The 22,424-nt window shown below is 38.2% G+C and overlaps 4 protein-coding genes across 4 annotated transcripts in view; 2 read left to right on the plus strand and 2 right to left on the minus strand.

Annotated features, from left to right (window-relative positions):
* LOC140944131 (sodium- and chloride-dependent GABA transporter 1-like) overlaps window positions 1–6,455 on the plus strand; it is a 12,227-nt gene extending 5,772 nt beyond the window's left edge. The window contains exons 4-11 of the mRNA XM_073393254.1: window positions 1–182; window positions 764–867; window positions 1,394–1,518; window positions 2,060–2,172; window positions 2,771–2,896; window positions 4,448–4,547; window positions 5,444–5,544; window positions 6,038–6,455. The exon at window positions 1–182 is cut by the window's left edge and continues 86 nt beyond it. Coding sequence (XP_073249355.1) covers window positions 1–182; window positions 764–867; window positions 1,394–1,518; window positions 2,060–2,172; window positions 2,771–2,896; window positions 4,448–4,547; window positions 5,444–5,544; window positions 6,038–6,235 — 1,049 coding nt within the window. The 3' untranslated portion in view covers window positions 6,236–6,455. The remainder of the gene's footprint in view (window positions 183–763; window positions 868–1,393; window positions 1,519–2,059; window positions 2,173–2,770; window positions 2,897–4,447; window positions 4,548–5,443; window positions 5,545–6,037) is intronic.
* A 1,660-nt stretch (window positions 6,456–8,115) lies between these two features.
* LOC140944130 (trafficking protein particle complex subunit 6b-like) lies at window positions 8,116–12,095 on the minus strand. Its single transcript, XM_073393252.1, has 6 exons — window positions 12,003–12,095; window positions 11,785–11,846; window positions 11,514–11,631; window positions 10,265–10,348; window positions 9,773–9,866; window positions 8,116–8,856 (listed from the first exon to the last, which is right to left on the minus strand). The coding sequence occupies exons 1-6, from the start codon at window positions 12,084–12,086 to the stop codon at window positions 8,825–8,827; spliced, it is 474 nt and encodes a 157-aa protein (XP_073249353.1). The 5' UTR covers window positions 12,087–12,095; the 3' UTR covers window positions 8,116–8,824.
* A 65-nt stretch (window positions 12,096–12,160) lies between these two features.
* Window positions 12,161–18,491, plus strand: LOC140943377 (fucose-1-phosphate guanylyltransferase-like). Its single transcript, XM_073392455.1, has 5 exons — window positions 12,161–12,590; window positions 14,104–14,324; window positions 15,809–16,242; window positions 16,423–16,822; window positions 17,866–18,491. The coding sequence occupies exons 1-5, from the start codon at window positions 12,161–12,163 to the stop codon at window positions 18,109–18,111; spliced, it is 1,731 nt and encodes a 576-aa protein (XP_073248556.1). The 3' UTR covers window positions 18,112–18,491.
* Window positions 18,481–22,324, minus strand: LOC140943378 (ATP synthase subunit s, mitochondrial-like). Its single transcript, XM_073392456.1, has 6 exons — window positions 22,305–22,324; window positions 21,571–21,668; window positions 20,767–20,805; window positions 20,267–20,436; window positions 19,743–19,893; window positions 18,481–18,997 (listed from the first exon to the last, which is right to left on the minus strand). The coding sequence occupies exons 1-6, from the start codon at window positions 22,308–22,310 to the stop codon at window positions 18,892–18,894; spliced, it is 570 nt and encodes a 189-aa protein (XP_073248557.1). The 5' UTR covers window positions 22,311–22,324; the 3' UTR covers window positions 18,481–18,891.
* Between the last annotated feature and the right edge of the window lie 100 nt (window positions 22,325–22,424).

The raw sequence follows: 22,424 nt of genomic DNA on the forward strand, positions 1-22,424 counted from the left end.
TTCTTGTTTATTTCTGTATCTGGAAAGGCATTCGCACAACCGGGAAAGTCGTTTACGTCACAGCCACACTACCTTACGCGTTCTTGGTTATCCTGTTCATACGAGCTATCACCTTACCTGGAGCACTTGACGGGATCATGTATTATATTACACCAGAGTGGACTAAACTTGCAGACCCTACGGTACATTTAATTATTGGCATTATAAAGCATGGCGTTAGCTGACCCCCTTAGTTGTCTATTGCATGAAGGCATGTGCATTGAAAATATGAAACTAAAAACGGGTTTTTTCCGTTCTTAACAATTACAGTCGACTCTCGATAATTTGAACCTTCAAGGGAAATCGAAAACAGTTCGAGTTATCGGGAGTTCGAAACAAATAACCAGAAGTGAGGAAATGGGATGGGGAAGAATGTAAGTATCATGCACACTTGACTGCAAGGGCAGCAAGAGATAAACTGATATTTTGAAAATGAAATTAAGCAACAAAGCCTGATTAATCAGTACAGTGCTAAACATTGTATTTGAATTGGACTGACCAAAAAAGTAAAGAAGCTTAAAAACAAAGTCGAGAAAAATTCAATGTTTTGGACTGCAGTTCACTGCACTTTTTTCAACTTTGCAAACTAAAAGGAGTAACGAAAGGCGTGGATCAACTCTAGGTGTCCGTCTTATAGAGGTGTCGGTCAAATGCGAGTTGACTGTACCCTTTTTCTCAACAATTCTTAATACGTCACTAACTTTGCCTAATTATTGTTTACCAGGTCTGGATCGATGCAGCGTCGCAAATTCTTTACTCTCTAGCAATCGGTTTTGGAGTATTGATAGGATTTGCAAGCTACAATAGACGAACAAATGACATTTATAAGTAAGTGCCACGGTTTGTTGAACCTCTTACACCCTCATGAATAAACTCCCTGGGTTAAAACCCCAAGCCTCTGTCGGTTAATGGAGTGGTAGCCAATCAGTGACCAGTATTGAGATCACGTAGCCTGAGGTGGTTTGTTTAATCTACGATGGTTCGAGCCCAGGCGCCACTCTTTTTCCTCCTACCGAGCGTTGCACGGATCGACATTTTGAACAGAAAGTGAAGTAAGCGTAAAGGAAATTGGGTAAGGTGACATTGGAACATTGTTGGAGCATGGTTCAAATGGAACTTCTTCGGCTGTTTCTGTTCCTTCGATACTGGAATAATTTCACTCGCCGTAGCTCCCAACTAAAGAAGGTTCAGTTATACACTGTTTCCTAAAAACAGTCGAACTGAAACTGTAGATGGCCCGTTAAGTTTGACAATAGTGCGAAAAACTACGCGTCTTTTTTTTGTTGTCTTTATAGAAACCTTCTGAGTTCAGGTTTGTTTCTCCTTGTTATAATGTTCTGGTTTGTATTTTTAGGGACGGGTTGGTAATTTCGCTCATAAACTGCGGTACCAGCGTGTTCGCAGGCTTTGTGGTGTTTGCTGTTGTGGGACATATGGCTCATATACAGGACACCAGCCCAGCACAAGTAGCTTCTCAAGGTATAGTTAGAGTAGCATTGTCTCGAGTCGTAGTTCTGGTGCAAAGAGGTGATGACTTCCGCTCAGACTGTGGAAACTTTAGTCACTTTGAATGGCAGTTATATGCACTCACACGGACGATCATCTGGATCAAATTTAAGTTACTTACTTTTCAGAAAAATAACTTTACTGTTTATTGAGAGTTTTAGTTAACGGAAGGGGAGAAATCCCAATGGTATGGTGGACTTATAATTAGGGTTGAGCAACGATAAATATTCTGATTTTTAGGAACGTGAAAACATCCAGGAACAGAAAAATAGATTAATTAATGCACTACACGACAATATTTCATTTTCGTTAAGTACTGTGGCATTCCTCCTTGGAACCTAATTCTGCACTTAAAAGACAATTAAAAGAAAAGAATTTTTATCTTGTAGTGACCACTTCTCCAATCAGAATACAATATCTACGTCATGTAAATGTTCTGTCACGGCCTTTAGCCAAAACACTTTAATCACGTGCTGATGCTTGATACATCGTCATTCGTTCCTTTCTTTTTAAGGTCCCGGATTGGTGTTCATCGTGTATCCAGCAACTCTTGGCCAACTTCCTGCGCCACAGTTCTGGTCTGTTGTCTTCTTTCTCATGCTTATAACCTTGGGTCTTGACAGCCAGGTCAGTGAACGGAATTACGGGCAAAGTTAAAAGAAATTACAGTCAACTCGCATTTAACGGACACCTCAATAAGACGGACACCTCGCTAAAACGGACACCTAGAGTTGGTTCGTGCCTTTCTTTATCCTTTCAGTTGACCGTCTATAGGACGGACATCTCTGTTAGATTGACACATGCTGGTCCCATAGGTGTCCCTCTAAGAGGGAGTTGTTTGTTAACTATCCCTGATTTTTCTCTAACTCTGGGCTGAAGGGTGTAATTGCACTATGCTCTAGACAAGTTCAGGTCTACTGACAATTAGGGTTAACGTTAAGTAATTGCCAGTTAGTAGAACTGTCTGACAGAGGACGCGAATTTGGAATAATTTGATACCGACGCACGGCATTCACTTCCTAACAAGTTCAGACTGTTCAGCTGAACAGTTATAACTTTACACAGCCTGCCTAACAGGTTTAGAGAGATTTGGAATTAGTTTTTCGTATTACCTTTCCCGGATAGTTTCCTACCATGGCGTCTGTCTGAGAGACGTGGACAAAAAGGAAGTGTCATGCATTATGTCAATAGCCTTATTTAACATGGCTTTCTTTTCATGATATAGTTTGGGCAAGTCGAAGTAGTTGCAGCTGCTATCATAGACCAATATGAATTACAGAGATACAGAGAAGCAATCGTGCTGGCTGTTTGTTTTGTTATGTTTGCTTTGGGGCTGACATGTGTCACTCAGGTTAGATAGTCGTCTAGAATTTTTGACAGGAAGAAACGTTCAATTAGTGTCACCTTAAAAGATTTGATCCAGAGAATTTTCAGACTTTGGACGCATTGTACGGTAGAGAGTTACAAACAACATTACAGGGAAGCAATGTTCACAGCTTTCATTTGAAAGCAAATTTATTCTCCTACTTCAGTATCATGTTTGATGAGGCGTCGATAAAACCCGGAACACGAAACATTCCGGAACATTCCGGAACATGCCGGAACATGCCGGAACATGAAAAAATAAAAATAATTTCCATAAAAAAATTATAATAATATAATAATAATAAAATAATTTTTGTAAAAATAAATAATAACGTAAAATAACAAAAAAAGAAACGAAAAATAAAGAAATAGAAAAAAAGAAACTCGTATTATCTCCGAGCATGAGAAAACAATATTTTTGTCGCAAATTATTTGTTGGGCGGGTGAGGATCCATGCAAATGACAGTAATGAGTTAAGGCTTGTTTCTAAATTCAAAATATATTAAAATGGGTCGCGAGGAGGGGGGGTTTCAAGCTTTCCGCACACAGCCACCTATTGTAAATGTTTGCCATACGGTTTAACGGTTATCCATTTACGGCTTTGCGACGGTAAGAAGAGCTTAGGGGCTCGTTGCTTTGGACTTGGATAAGATTCACATTCGCCGTGAACAGTTGCAGTGGCAGTGGTAGCGCAGCGGTAGTTTGTAACTGTTATCAGTTAGCCTGAATTTTAGCCGTCTTCCGAGTCGCAAGTGAAGTTTGCGACTCGGGGAGATGACTGAAATATCAGGCTGACTGTAAACAGTATAGAAACTACTACGAATGTGAGTATTGTCCACTAAAATCCAAAGACAGGAGCCCCTAAGCTCTTCTTAAGTTCACAGAGCCTAGTCTGTAAGTAATTCATGTCAACCTCAAGAAAGCAAAGTACCTCAGGTAAGAAAATGTCGGTTATATATAAGGACCGACTTGGCTTGACATGAACTGGTGATACTGCACCGACATTTCAGACCATCGCAGAGCCGTAAATGGATAACCGCTAAATGATTAACTCACGGCAAACAATTAAAAGAGGTAGCTGTGTGAGGAAAGCTTGAAAACCACCCTCCTCGCGAGCCATTTTAATATGTATTTGAATTTAGAAGCAAGCCTTCACTCGATCATCACTGTCATTTGCATAAACCCTTACTCGCCCAACAAATTAATCGCCACAAAATATTGCTTTCTCATACTCGGAGATGATACCAGTTTCGTTTTATTAACGTTATTATTAATTTTTACAAAAATTATTTTTCTTAATTTTTTTTTTCCATAAAAAATTGTTCCGAGATGTTCCGAAATGTTCCAGCATGTTCCGGAATGTTCCGTGATCCGGGTTTTATCGACGCCCTGTTTGATGTTGGCTTAATGGATATACCAAAAGCTTTTGGGTGGAGCTTGAATAATTTGATACTCAGATCTCTTGTTGAGCTTGAATTATTATTATCATTATTATTAGTATTATTATTATTATTATTATTACTATTTTAAATTACAGGGCGGCATATACGTGTTCAACTTGTTTGACTCTTTCTCTGCGGGAATATCATTGTTGTTTCTAGTAACATTTGAGTTGCTGGTCGTTGGTTGGATCTACGGTAGGCAACATAAATAATCGTCTTTAATTCCCCACTTCTTTCAGAAAGGTCGTTCTTATACCATCAGAAGGCTACGTCTCAGTATATGTTCACGGTATGTCGGATAGCTCTTGCGCCGACACGAAAACTGTACCTGGCAATGCCTACTGTTCACACATAAAAAGCAGATTTCGGCGCGGTTTCTATAAAGAAGCAAAGCTGCTCCGCGCCGATTTTGAAAAACGAATGTCACGTATCAGATAATTAGGCTTCTGCCCCTTTTCGTAGCGGTATGAACTGACATTCGGACCGTAGCGGAAATGAATAGGTAGGGGCGAGGACTAGAACCCACTGAGACGGAAGTAGATATTCAGGAGTGAGGATTGGGATTTACTGCGCCAAACCCTCTCGGCCAACCGCTCCAGCACGATGATCGATATGTGTGAACGACTTTTTCAGTCCTCTGCCGTTGCTGTTTATGTTATAGTGTAGATGTTACAGGTCAAAATTGTATTCAGGTTAAAATTTTTTAACCTAGGTTGATTCTCAATTTCCTTTGTCTCCTAGCTCTAACTATTCAATTTTGACCTGTAACATTGACATAGCCTCAGTAGTATAGGAGGCATGTATTGCTCCCCATTTTTGGAGTTGAATCTCATTAATTAGTATGAAGTGGAATAAATAAACGTCTTTGACGTCATAATTAAGATACGAAGGCATCTTCAATGAGAGACGGCGATGTCATACCGCCAAAAACATACAAACAGCAAATAACATCATACTGTACATCAATCAGACGCATCAAAAACATTCGTCGGCAAAAAAACGGAGTTAATCGTTCCTACTATACTACTTACCTTCTAGTGATAAACAGTTACCTTTCTTTCAAGGTATTGACAACCTTTTTTATTCATCAGGGGCCAAAAAATTAGCGGAAGATATCGAAACAAATACAGGGCGTCGAGTTTCCAGGTGGTGGATAATGTGCTGGAAAGTTGTCACGCCTTCAATGGTTGTTGTAAGTAAACGTTTTTGTCTTAATATTCAAATAGCGACCAAAACTGTTAACTGCACAATTTTACCAGTCATCAGCAAGTGCAATAAAATGTGAGACTATAGTCCACTTTCTCTTAACGGGCACCTCTATAAGACGAACACCTCTCTAAGACGGACACCTGGTGTTGGTCCCTACCGTTTTTCAGTCATTTTACTGTAACTGAATCACAGGTGTCACATTTCTTCGACTCTTTATAAGCCCGACGGACACCTCTAAGACGGACAGTCAGGACCGGTCCCGAAGGTGTCCGTAACTTTACTGTCACTTGCGGAAAAATTATCAAAGAAGTTCCAAGGAAAATACGGAACAGTAACAGAATCTTGAAAAATACATGTATGCAACCAATGCCAGGCGTGGTAAAGCATACAACAAATTCTTCTTGATGAAGAGAACTCTCTGAGTGATTTTCAGTTTAATTTCAAAGTCATGATACAACAATTGCTTTGATTTACAGGGAATATTCTTGTTTAGCATCATCAAGTACAAGTCCGTAGCGTACGAGGGCAGAACATATCCCAGTTGGGCTGAGGGCCTGGGCTGGAGTATTGCCTGTTGTTCCATGCTTTGTATTCCCATTACTGCCGTCCGTGTTTTAATGACAGCGGAGGGCTCGTTTTTTGAGGTAAGCGTTGCGACCGTTTGCTTTTTTTAGATTTGACTTTTTAAAGTAACTCTCCCGAAGAATATTGTTTACGATGAAACAATGAATATATGAAAATCATATTTGAATTGAGGAATGAAAATTTACATGCAAAGAAGGTCACAGAAGATATATGATTTTCATATATTCATTGGTTCGTCTTGATCATTTGACGGGTTATAACAAACCATCTAAATGACCTGCTGCTAGTTGGCTTGTTAGCTCAATTAGTAGAGTGCTGCGCTGGTATCGCAGAGGCAGTTCGGTCGCTGCTAATTTTTGAACTGTTATTGAGTGTTTTTATTAAAAAGAAAGAATATCGAAACCCAGGGTCGAACCCGGACCTTTCGTATCCTAATCTCTCTGCCTTACCACTACACTACTACACCGACCCGCCATAATTCCGAAAAACTTAAGTACACAAACTAGGAAACTGTCTTTCTTACCTGATTCATCAATAACAGGTGACCCTAGCCCTTTCCATAACTTTTGATGTTTACTAAATTCAACTAGCGCTTCAACGTCGCTCTTCCTAAGACTATTGAAAAGCGATTACTTGCCGTATTGTAACGTAGTCTAGGGAATATATTACATCTATCGTGACCAAAGGCTTGGTTACCAATTGTGGCATCGACCGTTAAAAATGGCAACGACCGTTTACCAAAGAGAAATAGGCATCGCAGAGGTCTGGGTTCGAATCCCGTGAATTTTGTTCAGGCATTCTTGCGCAACTGCTAAAATTGCTTCTTAAATTGCAATGATCTTCTTTATACGTACACGTAATACTTTTTGCATTGTAACTGTTCAGCTGACTTCTAATAATAAGTGTCAAGATAGCATGGTCCTTTAATAGATTTGTAATTTATACTCTTTATGAGTAGAGTTGGCCTTTCAAAGTCATTTGCGCCTTCTATGTAATGCTAAGACCCGAAATGCGTTGGAAAGACGTTTTTCAGAGCAGACATTCTACACTCCCTCTCCATTTTCCTAGACAAAGCAAACCACACATAGCGAAAAAAGAAACAAATGAGCGTGGGTAGCGTTTGAATGCTACACACATCCATTAAGGTATATCTTAATTTGGTTGCCCTGTATTCGATTGTTAAGCCAAAAAACTGGAGTTGTTTCAACTCACTCCTCTTTCTTCCCTGCGATGAAAGGGACTGTTTTGATGCTGTATTATATTAGAAGGTCTTGAGCTTTACACGTGGCCATCACGCGAGAAATTCGTTAAGCGTGTGATTATCGTGGAACAGAGACGCAAATTAGCGTGACACCCAACACGCGACAGAAGCCGGCGGTTCGAAGCGCTCTGTTGTTCAAAGAATCAGACCTACTTGGGGCAAGACCATAAAAAAATATGTTACCAGTAAAATTAGATTGGTTTCCCGATATATCAACTAAGTTATATTATTGCGATTTTTACGTTTACAGCGACTACGATATACTTCCTCTGCGGAATGCAAAGAAAACAGGACGAGTTTCAGCCAATCTTACCACACGGACAATGAATAAAAGGCCACTAAAAAACACTGTGTCTTGTTATTAATGTCGTTTCTTTTAATTTTTAGGAGAGAAAAAAAATTAAATTTATTCTCTAAGTTTTATGCATAATTAAACATTAAATTCTTTATCAAGACTATATATATCTAATCATTGAGAAAATGGAAGGGCAGGAGTGCTACAGGATTTTTGCGGAATTCGCGCTAATAATAATAATAATTTACATTTATATAGCGCAAACCTTTATATGCATATATTCAGTTGCGCTAATGGACTGGACTGGCTCTAACGCAATAAACTCGAGTTGTCCTTAAAACTTTACAAACTGCTTAGTGGTCGTCTAAAAAGGACCGCCTTAAGATCGGCCAGTATTTAATCACTATGATTCCCCCCCCCCCCCTCCCCCCACATTTGTACTTGCACGTTTTGAGTGCACACCCACATATTTCAAACCTTGACACCACAGATCGGTTTCTGGTCGGCTTTTTTTCTTTCAAAATCTAGCGTCCAGCCCAGGCATAAGGAAAAAATGTACTTACAGAAGCTAAAAAAGCTGTAAATATGAGATGATAAAATTTTAGTTGAATTCATTACAAACTGTTTCAATGAGGACGGCAAACAAAGTAACAAATTTTTAGTCATGAATAAGATATTTGATAATATACACATTATCATTCCATATGCGTTAGTGCCATCTCTCACTGAAAGCATAACCTTCCTGCAAGTACAGAGTGTTTTCACTCACGTGGCCAGCATCTTTGCAAATTTAAAGGAACAACAAAAAAGGGGTTTACATAAGAAAAGAGTTCAACTCTCTCAGGATTAGTTTGGAACACCAACATGGCCGCCGTCATGTGAAAACGCTCTATTCTATTTTAATTAAAAAAACACTTTTCTCCAGTACTGATTATCACTTGAATGATTATCAGATGCGTTCTTAACTGCCAGCCACGCATGTACTTCAACTTTCTTTAATACCTACTTCAAAAATCAATGAAGCCACTGTTTGTGTGTTCATTGACGGCACTTCCCTTGCTGTTTTTCTATCCTCTTCAGTTCTAAACGTACTTTCTTGCGGACGATTTGCATTTGAGTTTCTTAGGAATTTGGAATTACAATTTGAAATTTACCTGTAAGATCAAAGGGAAAAGTAGGAGTCACTTAGAGTGCTTTCTCAAAAGTCTGAACTGAACTATTCTGCAATCAGGTGGTCGCACTTCCCTTTTTGTTTGGGAAGTGAGGGCAAAAGGACACCTCTTTTTTCCCCTTCCCTCGTCCGCCGACTTTCGCGCTATCTCCATATCGCAGGTTACAGTCAGACCGGTCGTTTTGAAAATGAAATATTAGACCTTCCTCAAAATCTTTACTGAAACCCATCACTGCTGTGCACACCATTTAGGAATAGTAAACTGATCTGGCTGAATAGTCCTGATTAATAGTGGAATTTCCCTTACCATTGGGCTGGTCGGTCTCTTACAAATGGTATGCACCCTTTGTAGGTTACTGTTTATAAAAAAGAAGTATGTTGCACATATAGAGTAAGTGCAGCTATATCTTTTGCTTGAACAGGATCATAATGTACTGGAAGAGAGACTGTGTGAAAAGAGTTGGAACAATGTCAAACTGTGCCTTGGGATCAGTTCCCTTTTCTCTTTTGCTGTGCATGTAATAAACTTCATTTGGTGAGAAAAGTTTTTGGATTACTTTCAGGATCATAGGATTAGATGGTATGAAGTGCAAGTGGTTAGGGGAAAAGATTTTCGTTGGAATTTTTGGCTCAACTTTACATAGTTTTTTGTATTCTACTCAATGATTCCAGTTTAACTCAATCATGATAATTCGGGAAAGGTTTCAAAGATCCTGACTCCCCCAGCATCAGTTAGACATCAAAGTTGTTGGTGACCAGGCTTATGCATGTATGCTACTATAATCATACTGTCTCCTTCTCCTACTGTAGGTCTTTATGACTTAGAATTCAACGCATGAAGCTCTGAAAATTCAAAATTCAACTAAATATGTAGATTAACATGTAGCAATCATACATACATTTAGGCATAGAGAGAACATCAGCACTGACTGAGCAAGTAAGGCCAAAGTTTGATAGCGCTCCTCGAATAAGACCACATGGGAAGGCCAAGAACTGAAACAGAACAGACACACTTGGTTCTTTCTCTCTTCTTTGAGAATCATGACACATGGAATACTCTTGTTTTTCACGAGTAGATGAGTCTATTTTAAGAATCTTCGGCAACATACACGAAGAAAAGCTCTAGACATTAAATTAAGCCACCCAGCACTGAGAGAAAAGCTTTCACGCACATATGCCAATAACGCTGTCTCAGACAAAATATGCTCATAAATTTCTTTTCAACATGAAGAAATAGTTGTTCAGTTTTTTTCCAAGTTGAATTATTGCAGGAACTTTGAAGTCAGTGCAATTTGCAATCTTTATAATTTGTCTTTAGGATTTTTTTCCTCTTTTAATCACACTACAGGTATATAAATTAAAAATTTAAGAAGGGTAAAATATCCACAAACCTTACGAGCCTCCTCAGTGTACTGTTTCCCATCTGACATTTGAGTTAACAACTGGAAGTTATTATCCTGAAGTACATATGTACCCTTCACAAAAAGACAAGAGAAGTTAAAACAAAATCTTCGCTGTTCAATCCAGTCTAAGTTTCAATGGCTGTTAAGACTGGTTATCAAACAAGATGAAAGAGTGTATAAAGGGTAAAGCATCATTCGCAGGTAGAGCCTTTTTTTGTGCTAGGACTTCATCTATTCAGTTGAGAGACTGAAAAAAGATGAGACATATAATATCATTTGTTGATAATGTAGATTGTTCACAAGATTTGACAACCATCCAAGTAGAACATAATCAACTCATTACAAGTAAAAGGCTAAAATTATGCACTGCTTATGCCTAAAAAATGGACAGACAATTTGGAATTTAATAACTTCTTTAAATGGGACATGATGATACTGTTTAATGATGTAAAATGAAACCTAGAAAAAAGGCTAAAGGCAAGACAGTAAAATTCAGTGGCCACCCCCAAGAAGTCTGCAGGGCTGTATGCCAGGGGGGGGGGGGGGGAGGGGGAACTCTCATATAAAAGTGACAGGGATGTGGGTGTGGCTCAAGCCACAAGGGAGATTTCTGTGTGGTCAGTGTCAGGGCAATTGAATAGAGCTTCACTAATCCTTTAAGCTCTTCAACCACATGACATTTAAAACAATGACAAATAAGTTTTATATACCTTTTTCACTGATATGTTTTGCTATCACAATGTAGAACAGGTGGCAATACTCAAGGGGGTATATTCATTGATTCATGCACTCTTTGGGCACCTTCTATTCAGACCAAAATTCAGGAAATTTTGGTTAGAAATTAAATGGAATGGACCATTCCGGTTTGGTTCGACCAAAATATTTGGGATCACCTTTGAAAGTGGTCCGCTTTGACCAGTGGGGTCATTTCAGTTGGTCGAACCCACATATCTGTAATTCCATTTGACAAAATTGTTGTCCCCAGTACCACTCTTTTGTATCCTGGATTAAGTACAACAACCAAATGAGCGGTACCTTGGCTCCGGTCTGTGGAACCAGAATATACTGTTCCATTGGGCACATGGAATTTCCGAAATTTCAAACCCCAATTTTTTGTTAATGGAAAGCACCATTTCTTTCCAACAAGACAAAGGATCCAATGTCTTGAGAATTTCACCTTAGCTGCAATGAAGCAACAAAACAAACAAGTGATATGGTCTATTAATCAGATACATACCTGATGGTTGGTTCTTAAATTATCAATTTGCTTTTTATAAACCGCTGTCCAGAAATCTTTACAGATGTATTTCATGATCTCTAACTCGTCTTTAAAGCGGGGAGAATCTTTAGTAAACCTAACGAGAAAATGTACATATGTATCCTATTAAAAGTGGTCTTATGAAATAAGCGGACGACTGCTTCCAAAGCTGAGTTAAATATGTTAGATGTCACTTTACCATACGTCTAACAGCAAACTTAAACAACAAGTGGTCGTTCCTCTCTCTTACCTTTCAACTAGTCTTTGTCCAACGCTGAAACCAAGTCTCTCAAGGTTTTGAATAACATCATTCTACAAGAACAAGCCACACTCACTAAAGCTCAATCTAATGACAATATGAGTTTTCATACCTTTGCAAAGCAAATTTCTCGAATACACATATGATTAACGTATATTTTTTATAAGGAGCTATTCAAGGACCAATTTTGAAGCTGTAAATACACTTACGTCGATATTTTTTCCCGGTTTATTGAGGAAATAAGCTACGATTTCCATGTGAATAAAATCGAATAGTGATTCAACATCCGCCATTTTTGGAGAACCTCAAAAAAAGTCGGGGGCTTGGGCCCTAGTCTTCTCCAGTCTGCGCTCCATGCTTGATTAAAATGGAGTCTCCGTTGCCCAAAAGGAAACGTTTCTCACAAACAAGCGATAATATTAGAAGATCCACTGCAGATAAATTGAAACTATTTGAATCAATACGCGGTAAAGAGGTTGCCAACACTCCGTTTTGGGACATAATTGTCATCACTGCTTTGGACGAAAGCCAGAGAGATGCTTATGACATTCAACTGCAATCCAAACTTTCCAGAGGTGAATTACCTTTAGGTGTAAAGTATCACGTGTTTTATGATCCACCTGGGCCCAAGATAGGTAATGGCGGCTCTGTACTTGTCACGATTGGTGATTTGTTAAAGATTTATAACGAAGAGGAGTTGATGAAGTACAAGATTTTAATGCTTCCGGCTGGAGGATACAGCCAAAGATTGCCAAACGCTAGCGTTCTTGGGAAGGCATTCACTGCTCTTCCAACTGGTACGTATGTTAACCCTTTGGGACCAGCCGGCCCTAAGTGTCTGTCGTAAGGCCGATTTAGACGATACGATTTTTGCTTATAATGATAATGATGATAAGCATGAGTCCGGGAGGGGGGTTGGGGTGGGGGGGATTGCTCCCCTATAAAAGTGATGGGGGTGCTTGTCGTACCCTTAGGGGTTTAAATTTCTGGATTGGTATGGCTTAGGGTGCTAAAACCTAAAATGACTGCTGCCATAGTTGATAAGCTTTATTAGCATTTCAAGGACTTTCAAAAAGTCCTTAAGAAAAAAGTGTTCAAAAATTACCTTTATTACTATTAAAATTTGCAGTGCCAGTTAAATAATTTGTTGTTGTTGTATTGGTACCTCTTAGGGGTGGAAATGAATTTGGGACACACCCATAAAACAAGATTCTGGTATCTTTTAGGGGTGTTCTCAAAATTTTCCGACGATCACCCCTTTCACTTTTAAACGGGAGTGTCCCCCGGGGCATACGTCATGACTTTATGACAGATTGTGTCTTGTAAATTAGACCCATGACATTCGTACAACACATTGTGGATGTCGTAAGTGAAAATTGTGCACATGTGGATAGTCGAAAGTCATGACATATACTAGTTGCGCACGATAGTCGTAAGCTAAAATCTTACCATTTAAATTGGCCTTTAGAGAGATTTCCATCCTATAGAGAGTCGAATAAAAGGAGTAAAGAAAGACAGGGACCAACTCTAGGTGTCTGGGCTAGATTGCAGAATACCTGATCCACTAAATATCTAACTTAAAAAACTGCTGCCACAGTCACCTGATTTGCATGATAAATTCTGACTTTAACTGGGGGAGTGTGGGAGAACTAGTATGCCTCATTCTGTAAGCACACAAGTTACTTGACATTGACTGTGGGAGTGCAGGACTGCGGGATCACTAGTACTGTTGTAAACCCACTCAATATTCACTTTTCGGCGACTGCGGGAGCACTTGTTTTAGTCACTTAGATTTAAGTGCTCATCAACTACTGGACTGTGGGACTGTGGGCCCAGCATGATAGAACACAAGTGCAGGACTGTAGGAGTATATGCTGAAGACATGTTAAGAGATGATAAATAACATGCAATTTTGCAATAATAACTTAACATTACAATATAATAACTTACAATATAATCGTGAGCTTGGAAATCTACTGTACATGCGATCATATACAAGGATAAGAGAAAGACTAAGTATACTTAAATTATGCTTTTTTGGACAAGTAGGAGCAAATCCTTAGAACAAGGTTGCTTGCTCAATTGTTGAATGAGTATATCAAAGTCAAAGATTAAAATTGATTATCCCAATGAGATCAAATCAAACAAGATATAGTCCTCTTGAGCATAAAGCAGTTCATGGGGATATAAAAATTCCATCACAGCATTGCCTATATGTACCCAGTTGTTTCAAAGGTTACAGCCACACACATTCCTTCATGCTCATAAATTTCAAAGTGAAGTACATAGAATGCAATTTTGTTTTCTCAGGTGATCCTCCATATCAAGTGATTGAACTTCAGATAGCTATGTTTATGGATCTTCCATCACGGATGAACCCTGGTCTCTTTGTGGTTGCTTCAGATTGTATTGAGCTGTTTAATAGTGAGGGAGATTGGTCTCTTACAAAGCCAGGCTTCACAGCATTAGCTCATCCTTCTCCTGTTATCATTGGTACAACTCATGGTGTATTTGTGCTTGCTGATCATGAGGTGAAAACTCATATTGCATTTACTTGAAGAAGCACTATTTGTGGTGTATATGAAACAGCAAATTTTTAGTGATATTGGTGCTAATTTGGGTCTGTGAAACTTTTTCAGGGATGGGAGTTAATGTACAGTGTAGCTAATTTTATGTGGAAAGAAACTATTCTGTTTTAAAATAAAAAAATGATAAGCCATTTCTACATTGCAATAAGCCTGTATTTCAAAGCAAGGTTAAGTACAAAGGTGATTTTTTATTCTCATAAAAAATAAATTCATTTTCACAAAAGTAGAGTTGCACTTAGCCTTGTTTTGAAAGTGAGAATTCTTGGAACTCGGAATTAATGGATTATTTATTACAGCACAAGTAAGGAGTGAGGAAGGGGGGCAAGAGTGGCAAGTCCCAGACTACTTGGACAGTGGTGGGGCCTAATTATCCTGCATTGTGTTCACACACAGGAATTGTTATTGAGCTGGTTTTTGTCTCATGGTTCTTTTCAAATAGTGTTTTTCTTTGGGCTCCCAGGTCCAATTCAGCCTGAGATTTGACCCGGGGTTTGGGGGAGGGGGCAGTTACTCAACAAAGTTTTGCACCACTGTTAGGTAGAGCTTCCCTGTAGTGGCCATTATAGCTAGTACCCCCTCCACCTGTGTGGGATTCAAAGGTCATGGGTTTGCCAGTCTACAAAGACTTGAGTGCCAGTCTTATAATAATAATAATAAAGTTGATTGATTTTTTAGAAAAAACATTTTTGTACAGTTACATTTTTCTACAGTTAAATATTTAACCTATATTTCCTAAGAGTGATATTTTTATAAGTAATAGCATGATTTGTAGTGATATTTGGCATAAATACCATGAGTGATATTTCAAAATTGTTATACCTAATTTCACGAACTGTTAGGCGAGTGAAATTTGAGACAATTTTTAAATATCACGCGTGGTATTTGTACCAAATATCACGTACGAATCAGGCTATTATTTGTTTATACTACTACCCGCAAAAGGTTTGTAATTTCCACATGTAGGTATTTCAAATTAAGCTGAAATACCACTGCTCTAAGCCAATCAGATTGCAGAAACTTCCCATGTAGTAGTATAAAGTATGAAATTTCTCCTTTAAATGTCAATGCTTTATAAAATAGAGTGGTCATGAGAATTGTGGACATGATCACAGAGGATAAATCTTACTTTATAAACAAATTCCCCTCAACTACTTCTATTAAAAATGCACAGGGACAACAAATAATGAGAATTAAAATTTTGATATCAGGGTTTAAAGGGTTGTCCAGTGATGTACAAGCAAACTCCTACATTCACCACTGCCAAGAGGAGGGGTGGTGATGGTTGAGGCTTAGTTTTATTCAACTCCTGATGGATGTCTCATTCCTTATCTATACTGGCTACTCATGTCTGTCTCTTTGGTGTCAAAAATCTGTCCGTTGTTGTGTGTACATAGCCTAAAACCTTGTACCTTGTTTTATTGCATCAGATTGAACCTCCTGTTGCTGAAACATCATGTAGGAAATTCCTCCACAAGCCATCAATAGATATTATGAGAAACCATGGCATCATATTTACTCGTGATGGCGAGGAACATGTTTACACTGACAGTACATATTTTGTCGACTGGAACACAGCCAAGAGACTCTATGATTTTGCTGATGAAATTAAACCAATTGATTGTGAAATTGATGCCTACGGTGATTTTCTTCAAGCACTTGGGCCGGAGGCATCGGCTGATTACACTAAAAATGTTGCTAATGTGACAAAAGAGACATCATCATTGGTTGAAAAGAGGAAAAAGATTTTTGAGTTCTTGAAAGGAACACCTCTTAATCTACTGCTACTTAACGAATCCAAGTTCTACCATATTGGTACTACCAAAGAATACATCCAACATTTTTGTAAAGATCCTGTTTTCAGGTGAGATATAACATTAAATATGGCTGGCATAATGAAAAACAGGCTCCCTTTGTCTTGCTACAGCCCTGATGTTATATCAACATGGCATGACTTGGCAATGCATTAATTTATTTGTCATACATGTTAATTTCAATAGCAAGGTCCTTTGATTGTTGTTTTTTAAATTACTATTCATTTCAGGCATGAAAGCCATTTTCTGCCAGAAGTCATGGTCAAACGAACAGGAATCAGTGAAGAGAAAATCTCTGATCAGAGTTGTCTGATCCTCTGTAACCTAACACTGCCATCCACTGTGGGACAGCACACAGTGCTAGAGTACTGCGAAGTCAATGCCGGATCGTCTGTTGGCAACAACTGTATTATCAGCAATGTGCTGATTCCTGCCGGGGCACACATTCCTGATGACACTTTCATGACAACTGTCTGTGTTTCAGTTGGTGATGTGACAGGGCTGTATGTGACAGTTGTGTTTGGTGTTGAAGACAATGTGAAGAAGATGGCAAAACCAAATGATCTTGGGAAACTGCAGTATTTTGGCTTGCCACTTGACAAGGCAATGGCACTGTTAGATATAAAACAGGTGTGGATTTAAGTTTATAATGAGAGTTTTTATTAACTTGTCCATTTTTTGCTCCTTTAATTCTAATTAATGTTGATACACCTTTTTCCTCACTGTTCTCCATGTTTTGCATACAATGTACATGTTACAGGTTAAATTTAATTTCAGGTTTAAGATTTTTAACCTAAGTCAATTCTCAATTTCATTTGCCTCTTAAGGCTGGGAGACAAAGGAAATTGAGAATCAACTTAGGTTAAATCAAATTTGACCTGTAACATACATACAAACTTTAAGTCATCCCTATCATCTTTTCATTTCAACTAATTATAATTTTTCTGTTTCTGATCGGCTTATATATCCTGGCTAATTCTTCATAAGCCACTTGCTAGCCAGCGTAGCTGGTGGAATTTTTCCTTGCGAGTGTTATAGCAGCAAAGCCTCATAAAGCAGGTGCTGAACATGCAAGGATTTCAAAGTGTCTCTTCCCCGTTCTCCATGTCGAAGCACACTTCTGCCAAAATTCTCACCAATGTAACGATCCTGCCAGCTACGGGCTCTAGGTAAAAGGTAATTTGGACGGAGATTCCAGCATTTTCTTCGAAGTCACAGAGGGCTTTACTCCAGGCACCCCTTTAATTACCAGTATTGAATTTGGCTTTCATTTTATATGAATAATATTATACAGATCTGCGAGGGTGTTAACAGGCTTGATCTGGCTATAAATATTATATATTTTTCATAACATACTCAGCCTGATTCAATAATTCCATATTTCCTTGATTAAATGCCGGCCTTGGAAAAATACTGGGTGAAAACTGCTGATTTTTGAATAAACGCGGCAGGTATTTAATCAAGAAAATACAGTAAATTATTTGTTATTGATACTTAACATATACAAAAACTAATCAAGAGGGTTTAATCTTTGGCAATCATTTTCTTCATCTGACCTCCCATAGTTTTTTACTGAGCAGTTAAGTGATAGCAAGGCATGTTGTGAGTAAACAAGTAGGTACAGTCGGTATATTCCAACACTGAACATTTACTATGTGACTTAATTTATACAGGAATCAGAGCAAGAGTTTGTGAGCTTGTGGCAGATGAAACTATTCCCAGCATTTTACACCTGTGAAGATTCTGTTTCCCATGCAATAAACATGATAAATTCCTTAAAGAGTGGAAATCAAGTTGACAAAGGAAAAACCACAAGCATAGGAAAGTATCTTTCCATGGAGGATGTTTTAGCATTTAAGGATATTAAAGGAACTTTAGACATTAGAGAAAATTTAAGGAAGAAGATTTTAGGGACATAGACAAAACAATGGACAAACCTCGAATGTGTAAATAAATATTGGTACTTGCGTGGTAACATGGATTAGGGTTTTGGAAATCAAGGAACTGTATTTTTACATTTTCGGGTTTATACATAATTTAGTTATCAGTATCAGATAAGGTAAAGAAAGATAGAATATGAACTTCTTCTCATTTCTTGCCTCAGAATAGCGTCATCCTTCACCTAATATTATAACATCGATAAATTATTTTAAAAGGGATAGGAGAGGGAAAAGCATCACATACTTTCACCTAGTTGTTTCACTTTTATATATAACAGCACCAAATACAAGCCAGGTATTCCTACATTGTCAATTTTGATACTTTCAGTAATTGTGGAAATAAAATATGTTGGGCTTGACGTGGATATCTTTTTTATTTCATTTGTTATCTGTATTGTTAGAACAGTGAAATTACCTACTCAGTATCTTTGAGTGTCTCAAACATAGAGGCTTTGAGGCAAATCAGTACTTCAGTCTCCTACTTATGAAAAAATTCAACCACAGAGGACGTTTTTCTTTAGTGAGACTGTAAATGTTGATGGCAAATTCATGTAATTTTTTTGTCAAGTTTTCGGCCTCAAACTCCCTTGGATCATCGTTGTTTGTATTCAAACAAGCAGTAAAAAAGTCTCTGTGAAAAGACTTGCATTGTTTACAAAGTTCTTGGCCTATTTTCCTTTATGGCTTTAGTTTTTTGGTTACACTTGTCTGACTATCACAAGTCGTTCAAAGTGCTTTTTGTCTAATACTTATAATAATCTACTTTTCAATCACACATTCGGGAAGTTTCTTCTGTAATGTTGCAATGGCTTCTTCTCTCTGTTTTATTCCTGGTGTGTTAACAAGGTGGAGTTTTGTCAGCTTTCTGAAAAACAAAATATAAATGTAAAGATAGTTGTACATTTGTTGGAAGTTCACATCTAGTTGGTGGGTTATTGAGACCAACATTTTTCAGAGACTCTGTGAGATTTATCTCTCAATAAATTGGTGATGGCCATGATAGTAATTTTACCATTTTGGGAACTGAAACAATGGTTCATAGAGGTGCAAAGTTGCCCTTCAGGAAACAAACTGTGGCTAGCATGTACTGGTCTGCATGAGAGTCATTATAACTAACCCAAACAATTAATTAATTTTATGTGCAGGATCAATACACCATTAATTATTAATTACTTGCTTTATTGTTAAATCCATCATCATAACAAGTGAAATTATTTTGCTTCGTCAGATCAGCTTGAAAAGCAGCTTTCAATCCACACAAATCAAATTTTATTAGGAATTTAAACAATTTGTCTTGAATGAATGAATGAACTTTATTTATTGAACTAAATTTGTTGTAAAAAGTTATTTGTTGCAAAAAAACGTCACCTGCTCATCAGGCAAGTTAAGTATAGAATTTCCTAGCTCCAACGCAAAACACACCAGCCCCGGACACGACTTCCTTGCTCCGAAGAGTATTCAGGAGGCAAATTTTTCATTATATTAAATTAAAGGATGTGATGTCCCTATTTCTCTAAGGATAATGGAGCATGTATGATTTCTTATGGTCAGTGAATGAATTAGCCCAAAAGTACACAGGGTCAGTAAGTTTAAGAATGATGGACACTAACGTTAACTCATAGAGTGGTGTTAGATCTGATATCCCTCCACAGTTTCCAATATCCAGTTGTTCCAAGGTTTCTTTAACAGGTAGAAGTTTCTTCATGTCAGTTACATATCTGCAGCTGTTCATGTTGAGTTGTTTAAGATGCTGCAGTCCAACTAAAAGCAGAAAAAGGAGGTAAAAACCTGTGTTGATTGAACACTGTACCAGACATCCTCTGAGACGAAAAAGAAAAAGTTGGACTTTGGCTACTAAAAGTTAAGTTATTTTATTATGCAGGGATACATAAAAGGAAACGTCAGAGGTTATCCCTATCGAGGACACTCCCTACATAAAACAGAAATTAATATACTTAATTTTACTTCGTTACAGTAGTATATCTTCTGCGCTTGTTTCTCAGGCATCATTTGGCAGGGACACCAGTGGTAGTGTCACCAAATGTTGGCTGTTTTCTTGGGCTAACTTAATACAGGTTTCATTGCATTCTGCTACTTCACTCAACATAAACTCCAAATAACTTTGAAAGAATACCAAGATGCTGAAGGCCTCCTGTTGTTATATTGACTCCTTTAGCATTGATCCCTTCCAAAGCGAGCTTTCCGACAGGCCCGTCTGGTATGGCATTATAGTCCCACATCCATTTTTCAAGGTGCCTGAATTTCACTCCACCTCCACACCGCAACATCCACTCAGCTGCCACCCTGAAGGATCAAGCAACAGATTGTGTGGTTTGGGTACCCTGTGTGACAAGCCCCACCCTCCTCCAGTTAATAAGTAAGAATGCATGGTGATTAATACAAGTTATCAATATTTGCTATTTATACAAGAGAAACGTCGGGAGTTTGTCTCACAAAGACACATTTGAAAATTATAAGAAGTAAACAGAAATAAATGGGATTAAACAACAAATCAGTAAAACTTGTATATGTGAGACTTTCACCATATTCCGACAACAGATTAACAACAGGGAATGGAAAATATTGAGTCTTTTGGCATGAAAACCATTAATCAATTTTGTTAATACAATTTACCTGTCTGGGCCAAATTCTTCTATTCTCCCTTCATCTACCCTATAAAATAGTCATATATAACATTAATTTTAAAATAACTATTTTCTTAGATTGTGTAAAAATAGTTAGTCGAGATGTGAATAATTGACCAAGCTTGTTAATTCAAGATTGCTGGATGTTGGACAAGTTGTTTTGATGGGCCTTGAGTCCACCTTAGATTTGAAAAATGGCTATAATATGCAGCAGTCTTACAAACTTGTTCATTGACGGATTTGTTGTATATGGTTGTAAGAATCTCTTCTTGTGGGAACACAGCAGACAATCCTGGTGGCAACCTCAACCTGCTTGCTGAGGTCAAGATATTAAATAAAGCCACACACAAGCCAATGAGGCCCACACCTAATTTCTGTAGCACTTAATGGTATTGGTTCTCTCCCTAAATATGGCTTGCTAGTCCACCCTAAGGTTACCCCCAGAGCAGTAGTCTCTCCTCTGCAGAAACTTCCCCTAGGTATATCTTCAATAAAAATAGCAATAATTAAAAAATAGTAAGCATGCAGTGGACAATGGGAACAGAAAATATCTCCCCATTTTTTCTTTTTTTTCTCTCCCAGCCTCCCTATAACTAAAAGAGCCCTCTGCCCGCGGAGGAGACAGCCCAGCAGTATGTTGCCAATTGCCCAGTTATACATGTGAGTGAAGAGAGACATACACTGAAGCAAAGTTTCTTGATCCCACCTGTGCCAGTGTGGAGCTGCCCATATAATAAAATAATGTAATCATATTATTGCCTTCTCTCCCAGCAAATAATTTGTTGATATTTACCTGTTGAAGACAAAGTTTAGCCACATGTAAAATGATCTCTTTCCAAGGCCTTGAATTATGCCTTTATCCCATAGTTTCCTGTTGGTTACTGTTGCAAACTGGGTGGGTAAAAATTCAAGCAGAGGTGCATTTAAAAAATTTTAAATAATAACAGGGAACATATTCCATGATGCATCAGAAGTCATTATTAAGTGTTAGAGTGAACCTTACGAACTTTGCTAGCTTTCCTAAGAATGATTTTAAGATCCCTATTAAAAGAAAAAGAGACCCTGACCATCCCTCAAGATAATACTGATTAAATTTATGGCCCTGTCCTCTATCTTCTTTCCTTCTTTCGTTACAGTGGAACACCAGCGGGAGGAACTGAAAGGTCTAGACCCCCGCCCCCCACCCCCCAACTCACTCATAGATCCCAAGAAGTTTTTCGTAAAATAATGACAGTACTTTAAAACTTTTTTACCAGCAAAGTTTCACATACAAGGATCTACGTTGTTGACATTTTCGAATAAAATAAATCTTTAACGGCCAGGACTGGTGAAAAAGATTACCGGTAGCTGTATAAAAATTTTAGCTTGAGCTTAATCAGTGATGTGCTTGGACCCCTCCAATAAAAAAATCCCTGAATCCGCCCTTCCACTACCACAAGTTCAAATGTCCCCTCAAAATAAACTTGATCAAAGGGCCAGTCAAAATCCAGTTCTCTTCAAAGGTAATTACGAAAACAGTGTACTTACATTCATAACTTAATTCCAATTTTTATATCATTTGCGAATAATAATACGTTTTCCGTCAGGCGCCCCGCCGCTTTCCCCAAAATAGCCGAGAGAGACTAAAACTAGTAGTTGCTGACCGTA

This window comes from Porites lutea, chromosome 7, assembly GCF_958299795.1.
Source record: "Porites lutea chromosome 7, jaPorLute2.1, whole genome shotgun sequence".
Classification (NCBI taxonomy): Eukaryota; Metazoa; Cnidaria; class Anthozoa; order Scleractinia; family Poritidae; genus Porites; species Porites lutea.

Excerpts from the sequence above, each read along its gene's own strand:
- LOC140944130 (XM_073393252.1), bottom strand. The coding sequence starts at position 12,086 with ATGGCGGATGTTGAATCACTATTCGATTTTATTCACATGGAAATCGTA. Across the intron at positions 11,632-11,784 it reads GGACAAAGACTAGTTGAAAG|GTTTACTAAAGATTCTCCCC; the intron begins GTAAGAGAGAGG and ends TTTTCTCGTTAG. Across the intron at positions 9,867-10,264 it reads ACACTGAGGAGGCTCGTAAG|TTCTTGGCCTTCCCATGTGG; the intron begins GTTTGTGGATAT and ends GTTCTGTTTCAG.
- LOC140943377 (XM_073392455.1), top strand. The coding sequence starts at position 12,161 with ATGGAGTCTCCGTTGCCCAAAAGGAAACGTTTCTCACAAACAAGCGAT. Across the intron at positions 14,325-15,808 it reads TTGTGCTTGCTGATCATGAG|ATTGAACCTCCTGTTGCTGA; the intron begins GTGAAAACTCAT and ends TTATTGCATCAG. Across the intron at positions 16,823-17,865 it reads CACTGTTAGATATAAAACAG|GAATCAGAGCAAGAGTTTGT; the intron begins GTGTGGATTTAA and ends TAATTTATACAG.
- LOC140943378 (XM_073392456.1), bottom strand. Across the intron at positions 20,806-21,570 it reads CTAAACTTTGTCTTCAACAG|GGTAGATGAAGGGAGAATAG; the intron begins GTAAATATCAAC and ends ACTATTTTATAG. Across the intron at positions 18,998-19,742 it reads ACACCACTCTATGAGTTAAC|AAAGCTGACAAAACTCCACC; the intron begins GTTAGTGTCCAT and ends TTTGTTTTTCAG.